We start from the raw sequence: 17,562 nt of genomic DNA on the forward strand, positions 1-17,562 counted from the left end.
TCAATGCGGGGCATGGACACACCTCCACACAAAGAGGCTGGAAGGGACATAAAAGAAAAGGCTTGCATCACTTAACACTGAGACTGAAACACTTGTAAGCGATGGTGTAATTTGGATTCTCGGTCATACCTTCTGTCGTCCCCGCCGGCGCTGACAACGAAGCGATCTCCGTTTGTGAAGCGTACGTTTGTCAGATGAGCAGAATGGCCCAGGAATCGTTTGTGTTTGGCCTGAAACAGAACACAGAAAGTATTTATATAAACTGCTACTGATAGTTTTTAAAGTGCAGTAACACATTTATATATTATCTACACGTGGATCACATGCATAAGCTTATAGCAAAGCAATGGGTGTGCCATTGTGTTTTACCGAAATCTGCATTTTTCTGTTATTTCTGCTCACTTGATAAACAAAATTGTCTATTAGGCTTGAATAAATTATATTATATATTACAATTATATAAAGTTAATTTTTCTAGGTGATCAATTTGTCAGTTAACTGACAAATGATTATAAAAAGAAATTCTATGGCCACTTTATTAGGTATACCTGTTCAGCTGCTTCATATTACAAATATGTCATAAAATCACATGTTGACAGGAGTATATATATATATATGTCTAGTTCTCTGGGATTTTTTCACAGATCCATCTCTAGGGATTACAGAATGGTCGGAAAAGAAGAAAATATCCAGTTCTCTGGGTGGAAATGTCTTGTTGATGTGAGAGGAGAATGGCCAGACTGCTTCAAACTGATTGAAAGCTAACAGTAACTCACTAACATGCATAAAAGCATCTCTGAAAACACACTGAACCTTCACACTGAACCAGCACATCAACAGAAAAACAAACTTGGTGGTAGCTTCTATCGCCAAAATAGGACAATGGGAGATTGTAAAACTGTTGCCTGGTCTGATGAGTCCTGATTTCTGCTCCAACAGTCAGATGGTAGGGTCAGAATTTAGTATAGACAACATAAAAGCATGGATCTGCCCTGCCTGTATCAACAGTTCAGGCTGCTGCTGCTGTAATGGTGTGGGGGATATTTTCTTGGCACGTTTTGGGCTGCTTAGCACCAAATGGGAATCTTTTAAACTCCACAGCCTGCCGCAGTATTGCTGCTGACCACGTCCATCCCTTTATGACCACAGTGTCTTTATCTTCTGATGGCTGTTTCCAGCAGGATAACACACGATGCCACAGAGCTCATATCATATCTGGTTTGTTTAACATTACAATTAGTTCACTGTACTCAAGTGACCTCCACAGGAACTGAGGCAGCTCTGAAGGCTACTAGCAAAGTGTCACTTTTACATGGATTTGTGGCATCAAATAAAAAGTTTTTATTGTTGAAAAATGTTCTGACAAGTTCTGACAAGTATTAGTAGAGTCTGTGCACTTCTTTCAGACCATTTATCTCACTGATCCCCTCAGACCTAAGGTTTGCATGTATTACTATTTTTTTGTTTGTTATTGGCACTAGGGGGCGGTGGAGACACAGACTGGAATTAAGATGAGCAGCACAGACCGCCAAAAAAATACCTAAAAATGTCCAAAGGGTTACTAAAACTGCCAGAAAAATGCCGGTAGTAGAAAACAGGTGCTGCCCTAATACATCAAACACAATCGCAATCATAAAATTATGCAATCATACTTACAAATTTCTCTGGACAGAGAAAGTCAAACAGCTTTACCATCCCAAAATCATCGCCCGTGACGATGTTAAGGCCCGAGTGGGACACGCAGGCACAGGTGACGTCTGCTTTGTCAGTGTTACGGGACCAGATCCCTACGACCTCGTCCCCAAGGACACTGGGTACACACACAGTGACATTTTCCTTAGTTTCCAAATAAATAAGGATGCCTTCTGTTACTCTTATTAGTGTGACCCTCACCTTGTCCAGGTGGCCCAGGTGATCCTGTCAATATAAGACTGTTCTGTGACCTGCTTCCCAGATGGCACCTCGTACACGAGTCGTTTATAAGCACCCGTGGATATCTGTTTAAAGACATGGCAGGTTAGAGAAGTATCAGCTCGCCAGCGTCTCACTCTCTCCTGCAACAAGTTAATGAGCCCTCCACCTGGACGTAGTTGCTGTCGGCAGAAAAGTCCATCTGCATCACGAAGCTGGGGATGTCCCTGCAGCTGTTGATTCGGTTCAGCTGCGGGCCGAGCGTCAGGTCGTAGAAGTCAACGGCGCACTCATTGGAGCCCACAGCCAGGTAGCGAGAATTCGGACTGAACCTGCGAAGGAGGAGATGAAATCACAATTCTCCTCAGATTTGTTTAACAGTACGCCAAGTACAGTTGGAGTATACTTCAGTTTAGATGGTTCATTAAACATATCACAGTGACAAATCACATCAAAAAAATATTAAATGTCAATAAATATAAAAAATAAAATAAAAATAGAATCTATTCACATAGTGTGGCGATTGTAGACATCCAGAGTCTCAATAAATGTGTCTTTCAGTGACTCATGAGGCAAGTTGTAAGAAAATATTTGACAGATACTAAAACTAAGGCTTATATTTGATTTTAGTTTTCTAATTCACAAGGTTTCAGTTTTTGGTTAACTAAAATGTCTTTTTTCACATCTAATTATAGTTTTTGGTTTAGTTTTAGTTAACTTTGCTCTGGACAGTGCAAATCATAATGTGTCCCAGACAAATGTCTTACTCTTAATCCATATCCAGCTGGCACTCGCTGACTTCAGCCCTAATCCTTTGAGATCCACACAAACATTTTGTCGGGAGCTTGAAACCAAAAATTGATTGTTTTTTGGCAGTGGCTGCTGAAGGGTGTAAATAATGACAAAACTGGCAAGACGGTCCACCTCACTAACGTCCTTCCTCATTACAAAAATGTTCTTTTATAAATAAGAAAAGACTTTTAGACACACCAGAAAGTTTTTACTGAAGGAAAGTTTGACTGTGCTTTGTGTGCATTACCTAATATCCTGAATAGGTGAACGCCGGTCCCTTTTCTTCCCCCAGATTTTGAGTGAGGCGACCAGCAGGATGATGAATTCTCCATTCTTCATGCCGATGGCCACCATGTCTCCCTCAGGACTGTAGCTGATGGTGTGCGCCGGGTGGCCCAGGTTCACCTTATTCAGCATCTTCTGTTCCCCCCACATAGCGATGAAAAACCAGCACAGAGTTTCTGTTAACTTCTTCACAAACTGATGTAAATCTGAGGCTGCTCTGTTCAACGTAAGACCTGACCTTTTCTGGGATGTCCCACAGACGAACAGTGCCATCCTCTGCGGCTGACAGAAACACGTCTCTAGAAGGATGCGTGCCCAAACCCCATATCGGTCCGTCCATGTGTCCGTTCACCAGGATGTTGCACGCTGCATTCTTCTCTCCTACTTCAATGATCTCTGCATTCCTGGTCCCCACCAGGATTTTACCCTGGCACATCAAAAGAGATAACACTGGTCAGCATTTTGCTCCTGGGATTCTTTCACCTGCACTTAGTAAAGTTTCACCTGCCGACTCCAAATCTGAAAACCGTTGTCATCTTTTTTTTAGTTATGATGTATCAGATAACTATTACCACGGTAACAGCGGTAACTTCAGCATTTATGAAACAAGTTCGGTCCTGAGAAAAGTGAAGGCATAATTAAGGAGGGTTTTATTTTTTTGGTCTTGAAAGCTGTGATTGTCTTGATGATGATTTAAAAAGAAAGTCATCTGAATCAGCAGCATGGGAAGTATTCTCTTGGCTATCACAGAGCAGAGAGTTATACTGAGCTTGTAGAGAACAGCTGAAAGCATATCAGCTAATGAGCACCAGAATATCTCAGACTCATATCTGAAATCCCTGTAATAGACTAGATTAAGAGCTGGCCTAAAGGTCCCAGTGGCAAACCACAAACATTATTTGTAGACTGGTCTAGCGTACTCTAAAAAAATTGGACAATTTTTTTAAATCAAGCACCGTGTGATTTGTGACCTACCTTTCCCCGGCATACAGAGCGAACACAGTCTATGATTTGTCCGGTTTCTAACCGAAAGGCTCTGCAGCGTTTCAGCTCCTGATCCCAGAGCTTCAGAGCACCGCCCTCCTTTGACCTGTGGAAAATAACCATGGGAATCTCTTTCATTCATATCTTAAATAAATACATGTATTTAATCCTGTTAATATGCATTTTTCAACATTAGGTTTAATATTATTTCCTGCAAGGTGTTTCCTCAAGCTATATTTTGCCTGGGCACAGTGTTTATACATGCCTATAATAAACTGACACCTGACATCTTACTAATATGGAATTTAACATATGAATGTAACAGAGAAGAACTTACGGTCTTTCTTTGCCTCCGGTGACGATGAGGCCGTCCCTCAGTGTGGTGTACATAGTGAACACGGGGCCCGTATGAGCTTTGGCCACTATTCTTACTAGAATGTGTTCCTTCCACACACACACATCCCCACTTATGGTACCTGTAAATGTCAAGTTATTCTGAAAAGAAAACAAATCTGCACTAATCTAGTGGCCTAAGAGAGCAGAGCAAGCAGCACAAAAACAGTTCACAGCACATTCAAGCATACAGTGTGGCATCTGTCGAGCTGTAAATATTATTAGACTTGATTCACGAGGTAAAAACAAACAGCGTGTTAAAATTGGAGGCAGAACAGGCATCACGGGATTGACTTACAGCTCCAAATGCTACAGAAAGCATGGTCTGCATCCGAGCGTCCTCCAGGGTACTGAGCACGCCTTTCTTGCTGAGCAAAGCTCGGCCAGCTAATGTCCAGAAACGCACGTGCTTGATGCCCACAGACACAAAGTGTGTGTCTGAGTCCGGCCGAAACTCGGCCACAAAGATCCTCTGGGTGTGACCTATCCGGCTGGCCACTTTGGCACCTGAAAGCAAGCGTGTTTGTTCTGTCAGTGAAAATCCCAGCAGCAAAATCAGGGAAGTGCTTTTTTGTTTTCCTACCTTCTTGCCACTTCCAGATGGTGACAGTGTGTTCGGGATCCAGGCCCACAGACAGCAGGAGTTTTCCTGTGGCACTGAAACTAACAGAACAAACTCCACCCGCGTGGAAACAGCGTAGCACCGACAGCGTCTGCTTGGTCATGGCATCCCACACATGGATAGATGGAGACGTGGCTAAGGGAAAGCAAACAGACATTTTATCACAGTTATTCTTAATTCTTAATTACGCCTTTAGATATGATTTTCTATTCCTCAAAGTTCTGTTTTATTTTATACACTGCTCTCTACAAATTTTATATTCTTATTTGGCAGCTTTTTGAAGGTAGATATTGCCACTAGATGGCAGTGACTTCACATACTTAGTGGTCAGATCCTTAACAGTTGTTGAATGTTTAAACTCTTACCTGACATGTCACCGATATCACCTGTAAACCAAAATAAAAAAACACTTTTATTGACAAAAACATGGCTTTTGAGCAGCAGTGGTAACCAAAACTTCAACAAAACCATTAGCCTTTAAACTAGCTAACAAAAGTGATCTGCAAATTAAAAAGAGATCAGTTGTCCTGTCACAACTCCTTTGTCACTTCTCTTTTACAATGTGAGAAAAATATACTTTTAATAAATTCCTACAGGTACAGATGAGGACAGAATTAGTAGCCTTACTTTGAAAATGTCATTTTTTTAAGCATTTCCCTAAGTGTTAAGTTTTTAACACAGCTTTTTCAAACTTACTTTTACAAAAGCTAAAAACTACAAGGGTCAGAATTATTACCCCTCTGATGCTAATATCAATTTGTGAATCATTTTTGCTGGATTTTGCTGCCTGCGGTCGTTTGCTGCAGTTTTCATCAAGTCTCACATGTCTCCTGAAATCGGAGCGCATTCTTCTTCTGGAAATCAGCTTATCTCGCTTTTATTATCCGCTGACGTCAACAGTAGTTTCCAGTTCACCCCACAGATTTTCAGTGGGATTCAAGTCAGGGCTTTGTGCAGGCCAGTAAATAACATCTTGTCCTTCCGGAGATAGTTCATCACCAGGAGTGATGGATGTTTTGGGTTGTTGTCGTATTGGAAGACAATGCAACGACCCAGACACGCTTTTGCTGTTTGCTTCCCAAATCTTTACTTTCCTTCTTTCGTCATGACTTTCTTCCACCTTGACCCGATTCCCAGTTCCTGACACACTGCAGCGTCCGCACAGCTTCGGTGGGGATGGCGTTCTTTGTGTTGTAGGCCTCTCCCTTCTTTCTCCAAACATAAGCAGCTTCTGTGTCCAAAGAGCTCCAGTTTCATCTCATATGCTCAAAGGACACACTTCCAGTATCCATAATCTTTCTGCAGGTTGTCCTTAGGATACTTCAGTTTGACTTGAAGGTGTCTCTTCTGCAGAAGTGCAGTTTTCTTGCTTTCCAACCTCGCAGTCCCTTCCTCTGCAGAGCTCTAGTGATTGTCCTCTGGAGAATGACTCGGCTACGTCAAGTCTTGGCAGTTGTTCTGGGGTCTTTAGGCACATCTCCCACGAGTCTTTGAAATCTGTCTCTTCCTTACTCTGCCAGGCTTGTTACGTACAACGTGGCTTCCTTTGAATTTCTTGATGACACTTCTCACTCCACTTCTTGACATGTTTTCTCAAGTCTAAACTGATTTCTTTTATATTTTGGCATCAAGTGGCATTGGAAAAACTTCAACAAAAATGTAAAATTTCATAGCAGTGCTAATAATGTTGTCCTCATCTGTATTCATGTTTTAAAAATGGTGATCTGGAGATTTGGTTGATTGTGCTGATAAGCCTATAAGAGGGAGATGTATGGTAATCCAACACAGGACAGAGACTAGAGAAAGAAGCAGCTGCTGACACAGGAGGGCGACTTTTCACAAACATACCTACTTGGCCAGTTGCCACCACGTTGGGGAATTTGGGGTGTTGATTGATGGTCAGGCACAAAATGTCATCACTGTGTTCCACATAGAAACTTTGGCAGGCTGTGTGAATACACACATACACACATTACATTAAATACGTGATTTTTTTTTTTGCTTTGATGGTTTAGTCGATCTTCTGCCGACTTACAAGTCGTCAAGTTGAGGACAATACCGACGGAGGCCGTGTGGTAGATTATGTCAGTCCCCTCATTCAGGTAGTGCACGTTGTTGCGGCAGTCGTTGCCACGGTAACCAAACACCAGCTCTAACACCAGGTCCTGTGGGAGAGTCAGGGGGAAAAAAAAGGCGATCTGAAAGTCAGAAAGGTTAACGCCATGACAACCAAGATCTTCAGGGCCAGCTTGCTCGCTGAAGATCGCCATCATTCGATTAGAGCATCATCATCATCCTCATCCACAGAGAGGCTATGTGGACTGAGGACGAGCATGCAGTGTCTTAGGCTAAAATGATCACATTAGAAAACAGCATTCTCAATCATCTGCTAATCTAAGACAGACAAGCCTTCTTGGGTCTACATAAATACATCATTTGTGTATCTGTATTAATGTGTTCAGGTGAGAATATGAGGCATGAGTGTAGATTTCAGCAGATGCAGGGGACATGTGTCCTTCAATATTTACAATGCATGCATTTGTCTCCTCTGATAAAACAGTTAAGAGTGGTTGTGGCACCTCTCTGAATCTGTGGGCACACAGACTGTTAACCACGAAGGTCACAGGAGATCATGTGACAATAAAGCCTTTTTTCTCAAAATATCTGAATTACGTTGTACTGTTTGCTTTAAAGCGTTTTCCAAGCTTTAAAGTGTTGCTGCCAGTTTGATGAAAATCTTAACGTATTGTTCCCTGACCTTGTTTTCAGCCTGCATGCTAGTTGAGGTGCACACATTTCCTAAAAACATCCCAGAACAGAGAGCACGAGCCGAAATCTCGCAGAAACACATAACGGCTGTGACATTTCATCAAAATAAACGTACTTATCAAAATCCCCAAGCAAAAGGAAAATATCTGGCACAACTGGAAACTCATTAATCTTTTACCCTCCAATCTAAAACCAGGCAAAAATAAAACACAAAAGAGTGCATCACACCTACACATGTGTTACATTACATAAGATTAATTGTATGAAAGTCCAGAAGGCTGGAGTGCCCATTTTTTAATTTAATAAATTCATTTTCACAATGAATCCATGCAGGAAAAGAACTGCAATACGAGAAAAGAAGTGACTGACACTCAAAATCTTCCACGTGACGATCACAGCACCCCTGCCAGGGTTCAAATGAAACCAGCACTCATGACATTAGGTCCTTACCTCGATGGGTCTCTTCTTTTTGCCGACATTGTTGGTCTGCAGCTTCTCTGGCTGTGGCAGCGCTCTGCTGACAGGAGGCCTGAAACAGACAGCTGTGATAAGAGAATTGGCGTAGAGCTGCTTTTCATGCTGACAGCAATAATGATGATGACGAACATAATAAGGATCATTGCACTACCGTTGTTACATGAATATAACACTGCTTACTCTTCACAGCACTCTGCGTCTCCTGTATTTGGCTGTGTGAGCTCTTCTTTATCACTTTCAGTTACTTCCTGTTTAATTTTCAGGGTAAGTTTCCTGCTTATGTTTCCAATCGTGCCTTCATTATTGTCTGATTTAATTTACTGCTGTCTTATTAGCCTCCTCCCTGGTGCGTACTCAGTCAGATCGACGAGTCATCTTCCTCAAGCATTTTTTTAAATTATTAACTTGTGTCAGCAACTGGTTCCACCTAAGAACTTCACTACACTTCTTATAGTATATTTTAGTAAGTAATTAGTGGTTAATATCAATAGCAAGCTGCCTCTCTACTGTTTTCGAGCTGAAACACAAAATAAACTGGAATATCAATGACGTAGTAGCTCAACTGGCTCAATATCCATCACAATTCAAAAGTTATTGTAGTGTGTGAAGAAGAAGAAGAGAATGAAAGCTATAAATTAAGTTAAAGAGGATCACGACAGGTTTAGTATCCAGGACAAATGAACGTCTTGAACACCACCAAATAAAGCAGAGACTTCAGGAGTAATAAACATGTGCGGTCAGTAGTAACTACTGCCATAAAAACCATGAATATATATGAACGCAGTGGCATGACATCAATTCAGTGCACTGGTCATATTACTGATGTTACTTTAACAGTCATAGGAATGCCACCACTATGCTTCCATAATGTGGGACTAAACCAACAGTTAGACCTGTTCATTTTCATTATTTTGTGCATACAAAAGTTAGCACAAGGAAGAATTGTTAAACCTTGCCTCGTTTGCCTCGAGCACACTTAGGTGACAGAATCATTTTTTAATGTAAGCGTTTGACAAAACAGAAATCGTTTCCTGGTTTAAATTTGGATGATTTCCCCTTCAGGATCATCTCTTCAGGCTTCTCTTGACAGCTTTCAGCTTGGCTGCTATTTTTAGATCTCTCTGAGGTCCTGTTCTGTCCCTCTTTTGTTCCCATGCGAAGTGTGCTGGATCTCCTCCAGTGTGCACAAAAGTTGCTTTGGAATCTGGGAAATGGGGCTGACGAGGCGAAAAGTTGTGTTGGCGTGACCAAAGCACAGTTCAGGTCAGGATGTCACCGCAACGATAGCCTCACCCTGGCAGACAAATTCATGTTGCACAACCCTGTGGGCGATGAAAACAACCAAACAAAACTCCAATAGAAAACTACTCATTTACAATTCAGCTCTTGTGTTTCTTTAAATCAGGGCTGTCAAACTCAATTCAGTCTCAATCTCAATGTCGCACCAAATTTTCTGTTTTTAATAAGTAACAGAATTCTAATAATGTTCACAGCAAAGAGTTTAAAAAAGCTGAAACACAAACCCAAATGAAAGACACAATTTACCCCACTCGGGCAAAATTTATAAATTTTTTTGCAAACTTTAACCCTGGAAAACCCATGGGATCAAATTTAACCCCATGGTTTCCCTAGTAAACCAATGGGGTCGGATCTGACCCCATGGGTTCTCCAGGGTTAAAGACTCCTGTTTAAACTAGATTAATGTCTGAAATGTGGCAATTAAAATAAAAGCTATTTTAAAAATTTATCTTAGAATAGTGCCCTTTTTGAGGTTTAGTGACTAAACAATAGCAGTATTTATTCACAGTTCAAACTATGGAAAAGTAAAGCTAGCATCCCACACAGGGAGCAGTGGTGTAATTAATGATGTTACTGCAGTTTTCACACTTTGCAAAGCCATCCAATAGGCTGAATTAGACTTGTTGGTGAGCCAATATTGAAATATTTGAAACCCCTGCTGTGTATTAAAAGTTAGGCTTCTCTTGAAATTCTGTGCAAGTTTGAGGTCAAGGGTAAGAGGCAAGAGGTCAGAGCAGGACCACCAACAATCCAAAAATAGCAGATTTCTACAAGCCAACTCCTGTAACTTTATATGAACAAACCGTAGTTAATGCAGGTCAGAAAAAGACCACAAAAGTGATAGCGAGGAGAAAATGAAGAGTAGAAAAACACAGTGAGGAACTTACCTCGATCCTCTTCATGGCAGCAATGACAAAGAAAAAACAAGAGTTAGAAAAAAAGGTTTCCCACAGCGCTCACTGCTGCCAGGCGGACACGTGCAAAGCAACACCTCAGCCACTGAGGATATAAAGTACAAGAGTCAGTGCCGCCGTGTAACCATGACAACCAAAGTCCATTTCTATGACAACCGCTACCCAGAAGATGCTGCGTGGTTGGTTGCGTCGATGTCAAAAAAATAAATGAATCAATCAATCTGTGAAAGAACAAATCTGAAGCACCGACAGTCGGTGATGTATTCGAGATGTTTTATAATTGTGGGAAAGTTCATAATGCATGATCTGGAACAATAAGAAACTGATCGTCTAAAAGACTTTTAAAGGGATGATCATGTTTAATGTTAATATTTCTTATCGCTTGATATCACTATAATCCTCCCATTTCTCCCCGAGTCGCTGACTGTTGAAAAGATTTAGTACTTGTTCAGATTCTGTTGCGATGACTACGAACGAGGACAGGACACTGCAGCAAAATAATTCAATGTCTTATTGAACTTTAAGCCCCATTTTTTCCTGGTAGTGAGAACGCCCAAAACAGGGATTTAATTTGTCCAGCTTTTTTCAAACATGAACTCCAGACAAGAACGAAAAATGAACACAATCATCCGTCGATGTGTTGTTTTTAATGTGATTCTTTCTAATTCTCGTGTTTCTCTGTCTTGCTCATGTCCCTTCTCTCGCACTCTTCTGTATTCCCTCATCTTTTTCTTTTTTTTACCATGTTTGGTGTTCATGTTTAAGGAGCTCTACAAGGGACACTGGAGAAGGAAAAATTGAAGATATATTTTTGCAAGATCGCGCAAAAGTTTTTCATTTAAGTCCATGCACTTTCAAATCAGTACTGAAACCTGTCACACACCTGCGAGAGAGATTCAGAGATTTTTCTTTGAGCTTGGCATCAACTACAAAGACATTAACTCAGTGCTTTGCAGTTTTTTTCTCCAATGTCCCCTGCAGGGCTCTGTACATGTTCATGTCTCAGCAATACTTATAGCTGTTTTTTTCACATGTCCTGCTTCAGTGTCCTTGGGAAAGATACCCAACCCAAGTTGGCTTCACTTCATCTGTATGAGTGTGCGTGTGTGTGTTAGTGCATAAATCCATAGAAGAAAGCGCTGTAAGTACTGTGGCTTGTACTTAAAAGTGCTCAAGTGTTCAATTAGAGTAAAAGAGCACTTTATAAGTCCAAGTCATTGATCATTTTTGCTTTTAATTCCTGTTTTTTCCCTCTTTTATGACTGTGTGCCACACCTTATCATCTTTACCTGTGTCTGTCAATCACCTGTGCATATAGTCCTACTTCATCCATCTTTGTCAAGCTTCTCTCTTTGTGCTTCTGATCCGTGTTTTGATCCCTGCTTGCATTAACATATTACCATATGAAGCCTGTTTCTTGTTCTTATCACCTTCTACTTTTGGGTCTTCTCACTAAGATTTTACAACTTCAGTTTCCAGCGGAAACTGGAAACTGTTACTGGAGTGTGTCAAAGACAAGACAGATCTGCACTTTTTTTCACATTAAAGCGTTGCACTCAATCTGTACTCAGGAGCTTGTAGGTAAGATTGTTTCACATCCTTTCCTACTGATTTTGTCATTTGTTTTCTTACATTAATTCTGACTTGGGGAAAGTTATTTATTTTGCACTTTATTTTCTTAAGGCTTCACTGTAGTGACTCCCTCCTCACTCACCTGCCTACAACCAGTTCAGAATCAGCATCAAATCAATCTTTTGACTAGTTTTAGCACATTACCCCTACTCTGGCTTCTTTCCATTTTTAACATTTGTACATTTAACACATGTCTGTGTCGTACCCCAGGCTGCACAGCAGAAATGTTGAGATTCTCAGATTCACAAGAGGAGCCACTCTAGATTCAAAGCTTAACTCTAAAGGTGATAATGCTTTGCTTGGATATAGCATGACCTGACTTGAAAGATAAGGTTTGCAGATTTTCCTCGAATCACTTCTTAAATCATATTTTTGTAGCACAGCTTTTATGTAATCCTATCTTTTCTTGTGTTTTTGTTTTTTAACTGTTGGTGTTTTTTATAATGAAAATTTGATTTGTGCATTTTGCCATCCCCTTTTCCTTATATTAACCTTTTAATTTGACCATTTTGTGGGCTTAACGATTGACTTCCTGTTTGAATGTGGTGTTCTGCTTTTTGCTTGTCTGTCAAAGTGAGTTTCAAAGAGTTTATAATCTTTATTTCAGAGCTGCTATATGAGCAAAGTTAATATTGTGCATCTCAGTTGGGTAATGTCTACAAAAACTAAGGGTTATGGTGCATGTGTGAAAACATGTAATGGGATCAAGGCCACACTTTCTTTCTTTTTTTTGCTGTTACATACAGTTTGCCTATGTGCCTATGCTTATTGCTTTAGCAGAATCGCTCTATATAATTACAAGAACTTACCTGACTACCCCTTGTCTTCAAGTGGAATAAAATAATGGAGCAGGATAGTGACAGATGGACAGCCATTAAAGGAAAGAAGAGCAGAAAAGGCAGAGTTATTTCAAAAGGAAAGGGACAGGACAGGGCTGTGTGAAGAAGTCAGGTTTGGCTTTAGCTTGACACAAAAGCCTCGTTATTATTATTGCGTCACTGCTTCAGTGAGGAATACCTTTCATCCACAGAGGGCTCTTTCAGCTGCAAGTGGGGTTTCACGCCTGTCATTGGTCGCATGTTGGTGGATAAGGCCTTGATGGTGTAGTTGATTTCGTTCTCCCTCGTCACATCGCTGTCATAACCTGGTGGGGCAAAAGGAAACTCGATTTTTCATTCGACAAGAGGATCACGTCTGACAAATAAAAATCTTAGAAGAACTCAATTTCTTGCCTCCATCGTCCTCGCTCTCAATATCCGACTCCTCGCTGTCACACTGTCTGATTTCGCGGTGGCCCTCGGGCTCGTGGGCCCAAATCATGAGGCACGTGTCACCCCCACCGACAGTCACCAAGAGGCTGTCGTCGTGGGTCCATCGCACATTAGTAACATGTGTGCTGTGGGCCACGTAGCGTTTGAACTTTGCATACTTCCCCTGGGGGAGAAGGACGCTATTTAACATTTGTGACATTAACACATAATTAACATAAAATTTGCACAACTTATAACTCGAGTCATGCGATGTTTAAACAAGATAATACAGAGAATTATGCACTGTGTCGAACCTTGACAGGATATCTGAAGAGCTTGATGTATCCTAGATCATCTCCTGTTGCTAGCACCTTCCTGTCATTACTAAGGCAGGCAGCGGTCACCTCAGTGACCTCGCTTATCACAGGCCAGATGCCCTCAACAAATGTTCCCAGGACACACGTCCATGTGCTCCAATCGATCTTCTCCAACTGAATAAAGCCAGGAAATAAGAAAACAAATGTCAAACTGGAAGGACATTAACATAGGTTAGAAATACAGTCTGAGGGTTTTACTCCAAGAAGCCTCACAGGTAAAACTAAAATATTATATTGAATTCTAAACCCTACAGAACCCCACACCATGCCTTTATTAGAAGATTCAACGTTTGGAACCATCTGTAATCTTCAGTGGCTGGAGGAAGATAATTTATAATACACCAGCTGCCAAAGGAAATGATTTAAAATATAAGAATATATCTTTTGGATGAATAATTATGTGCTGCTTGGAAAAGCTTTTGCACAAATTTCTTAATGTAAAAAGAAAAATCCAGAGTCAGATGTGACAGACTTTTAGTGCACAGCTTAAAGTGGACCTATTATGGTCATTTATAGCTTTATATTTTTATTCCAGGACTCAAGCAGAGAAGCTTTGTTGCAGCACATTAGTTTACCCATGTAAAAACTCAAGCTGTGATATACTGCCCGCTGCAAATAAAAGGTTTAAACAGCAGGCAGGTGGGGCTTCTTAAGCCTTATTAGGAAAATCAGCACTGACTGATGTCATAAATTGTTAATAGTGGAAAAAAGTGTCTGAAACTGAGCATTTAGGGCAGTCTGAAGGTTGAGTTTTAGACTCACAGTAAGTTTCACTTAGAGACACGATTACCTAATTATTTGAAACTAGGGTCATATTTAATACGAACATTCATCACTGCAGGATCGTCAAAGGATCACCATGTTGCCTTTAAACTACACATTGACATTGTCCTTTTTTTGCTAAAAGTTTTATCAGACGATGGGTTTCCTACCATCATCATTGTTTGGTCAGAGAGTATCGTATGGTTGGTGGAATTCACTCCCTATTATTTTGTGCTTCTGCCACTATGTAAATAACACTGGATGTCTGTTAAATGTCAGGCTACAGCTGTAAGATGGTCAGCTTGCCTTAAAGGAAGAACTGGAAAAGTGGAAAATAGTTTAACAGACCTGGCTCAACTAGTTAGCTGCTTACACATGCTCCCAGTATATTTGCTAAGCTAAGCTATGCTAACTTCTGCTGGCTCCAGTATGGAGGAGGTGGTTGGTGACAGAATGCTGGCAAGAGTCCTGGCAATCACGGACAATGACTCCCACCCCCTTCATAACACACTGGACACACTGACTGTTTCAGCAACACATTCCTTCAACCCGCTTTGTGAAGGAACAACACACGAGGTCGTTCCTTCCTGCTGCTATCAGACTCTTTAATTCTTCTAACTGGGTCAGACCTACCCATACTGAACAGGACTAAACACCCCTCACTGCACTCCATTACTTATTGTAAGCCACGATGTGTATTTACACACCTGTGCACCTATAATATCCCAGACACATTTAATATTTGTATTCTTTTATATTTATATTCATAGTTATAGTTGCCTGTTGTATGTATTTCCCGTTTATTACGTTTCTCTGATCTGATTTTGCACAAATTAATGTGATCATAACATCGGATTTTGGCATAAAGATGGCATGCTGTATTAAAATGACAAATTTAAATATTTAGTGAATAAACAGGAAATAAAATAGGACCACGAACAGAGCCTTGAGGCTCTCCACAGCACAAACTATCTCATCAATAGAAACAAAGAAAAAGGCAAAAAAAAACACCAAAACACAAGCCAGGCAAGAGCAGACCTAACCTTTCAATTACAATCCTATAACTACTGCGGACTAACACTAGGAATGTTAGGGAATAATAGACAAATGGATCACAATGAGGTAAAATGAGAAGGGAGGACGTCTAATGCTCCACTGAGACGTGACCTAGTGACATCTCTCATCTCTGACCTTTATTTTCTTAACGCTCCCTGTTTCTGTGTGCCTCACAAGCAGTGTGAATGTCACAATGTTTTAAAGTGACCCTAAACACTATCCCACTTCCACTGCCAAAATTAGAATGATACTGGTGAAAACTGGGCCGTCTTAATGCTTCACTGCCCTTCCCCAAGCCTCCTGTGATCCCGAGGGGAAAATGTGTGCCAACAGCACCTTAACCATGTTGTGCCTTTTCTTCACTGCTTACCTCTGTAGCTGGGATGGTCTGCCTTTTGCCTCGAGGAGCCTCGAAAAAAAACTGCTCCTTAGTACTCGTGTTGACTTGAAGTAGTTTTCCTGTTAATTAAAGAGCCCAGTGGGTATATTGGTTGATATTTTTTTTAACAGCGAGATTTTGAATCTATAACTGGTTCCTAAACAGTCATTTGTAGAGATTTAGTGAGCATTTTAAGAACCTGCTTACCCCTCCGATCCCAATCCAGATGGGTAATGTAGTTGAGGCATCCTTTGCACACTCCTACCCTTTTGCTGCTCATTACATTGTAAATATCCACAAAGCTGTCTCCTGATGCCACTGCAAGGTACTTCCCAGCTCCTGAGCCAATAAGAAAGGAGGATAAAAGGGCAAGTTCGTTTCAGTCCAGACTGAATTATCGCAAAAGTTGTCCCCTTGTGATCAAATCACTCTAACTTAGGTGATCACCTGACTTTTCATATAGCATCACAAGCAGGTGAATAATGTACATATGGCATATAAATAAACAATAACACGGCCCCTTAGTCTCCCTACCTTGTCTTCTCTTCTAGTCCCACAAAGAAAATATTGGATTACCTCAAAGTCTAGATTTCCATAATTCTTCTTTACTTGAGCAGAAGTACAGATACTTATGTTAAAAAATACTATCTAAAAGAAGTAGTGATTCAACTTCTTTAACTCAAGTAAAAGTGAAAAAGTACAGGCCCTGTAGTAGAAGTAAGAAAGTAAGACGTAGCTCTTTGGAGAACATTTCTACCAGTTATTTTTGTGCATTTCTAGATTCTAATTCTAAATTCTAATGAACCCTAAGATTGTTCGAAGTGACTCAGTGTGGGGAATTAAAATCACTCACAATCATTTCTATTGACAGCTCCAGCAGATTTTCTGTGTGCACAGGCTATGATCAGCTGACCTGCTGCAGCAGCTGCTACTGTGAGGTTTACTGCTCTTTGTGGATTTACACAACTGAATTTAACAAGAAGTAATCAGATGTTTCATTATTCATCTTGCTGTTTAGAAAGGTCTACATACTTGAAAAAATAATAGCATAATTAAGGACTACAAACTTTTGTTACGCCAATATTAAAAGGAGGCGACCCGGCCATTTTGACTAATTACAGGCCAATATCAAACTTGTGTGTTTTGGCAAAAGTCCTTGAGTCTCTCGTCAGTGAGCAATTAAAAGAGTTCTTGTACTCTAATGAAGTTCTTTCAAAACTACAATCTGGGTTCAGAAAACAGCATAGTGCTGTCACGGCTGCCACAAAAGTGATAAATGACATACTTGTTGCTCTTGATAAAAAACAGCACTGTGCTTCTCTCTTTATTGACCTGTCAAAAGCTTTCGACACTGTGGATCACGCCATTTTAAAGCATAGGCTTCTTTCTTTGGGGCTGTCTAGACATGTTGTCTCCTGGTTTACTAATTATTTGAGTGACAGGACTCAATGCATTAAATGTGAAAATCTGTGCTCAGAACTTTTGAATATTCACACTGGGGTGCCACAGGGTTCAATTTTAGGACCTCTGCTGTTCATCATGTATATAAATGATTTGGGACAAAATGTGTCCAATGCTAGTATGCATTTTTATGCTGATGACACAGTTATTTATTCCTTTGGCTCAAACTTTGAAAAGGCAATAGAATCGTTGCAGAAAG

At 40.6% G+C, this 17,562-nt stretch overlaps 1 protein-coding gene across 1 annotated transcript in view; it reads right to left on the minus strand.

The window, feature by feature from the left end:
- Positions 1-17,562, minus strand: part of eml5 (EMAP like 5) — a 51,925-nt gene continuing 34,363 nt past the window's right edge. Inside the window, exons 23-42 of the mRNA XM_085342493.1 lie at positions 16,110-16,241; positions 15,894-15,982; positions 13,643-13,819; positions 13,311-13,512; positions 13,096-13,222; positions 8,207-8,285; positions 7,023-7,152; positions 6,836-6,934; positions 5,353-5,373; positions 4,949-5,122; positions 4,664-4,872; positions 4,310-4,467; positions 3,964-4,078; positions 3,227-3,415; positions 2,951-3,123; positions 2,081-2,243; positions 1,894-1,997; positions 1,657-1,810; positions 130-230; positions 1-37 (exon numbers count right to left, since the gene is read on the minus strand). Coding sequence (XP_085198619.1) covers positions 1-37; positions 130-230; positions 1,657-1,810; positions 1,894-1,997; positions 2,081-2,243; positions 2,951-3,123; positions 3,227-3,415; positions 3,964-4,078; positions 4,310-4,467; positions 4,664-4,872; positions 4,949-5,122; positions 5,353-5,373; positions 6,836-6,934; positions 7,023-7,152; positions 8,207-8,285; positions 13,096-13,222; positions 13,311-13,512; positions 13,643-13,819; positions 15,894-15,982; positions 16,110-16,241 — 2,633 coding nt within the window. The remainder of the gene's footprint in view (positions 38-129; positions 231-1,656; positions 1,811-1,893; positions 1,998-2,080; positions 2,244-2,950; positions 3,124-3,226; positions 3,416-3,963; positions 4,079-4,309; positions 4,468-4,663; positions 4,873-4,948; positions 5,123-5,352; positions 5,374-6,835; positions 6,935-7,022; positions 7,153-8,206; positions 8,286-13,095; positions 13,223-13,310; positions 13,513-13,642; positions 13,820-15,893; positions 15,983-16,109; positions 16,242-17,562) is intronic.

Source organism: Diplotaxodon limnothrissa, linkage group LG19 (assembly GCF_057381915.1).
Source record: "Diplotaxodon limnothrissa isolate DT_005_m linkage group LG19, D_limnothrissa_male_GT1.1, whole genome shotgun sequence".
NCBI lineage: Eukaryota > Metazoa > Chordata > Actinopteri > Cichliformes > Cichlidae > Diplotaxodon > Diplotaxodon limnothrissa.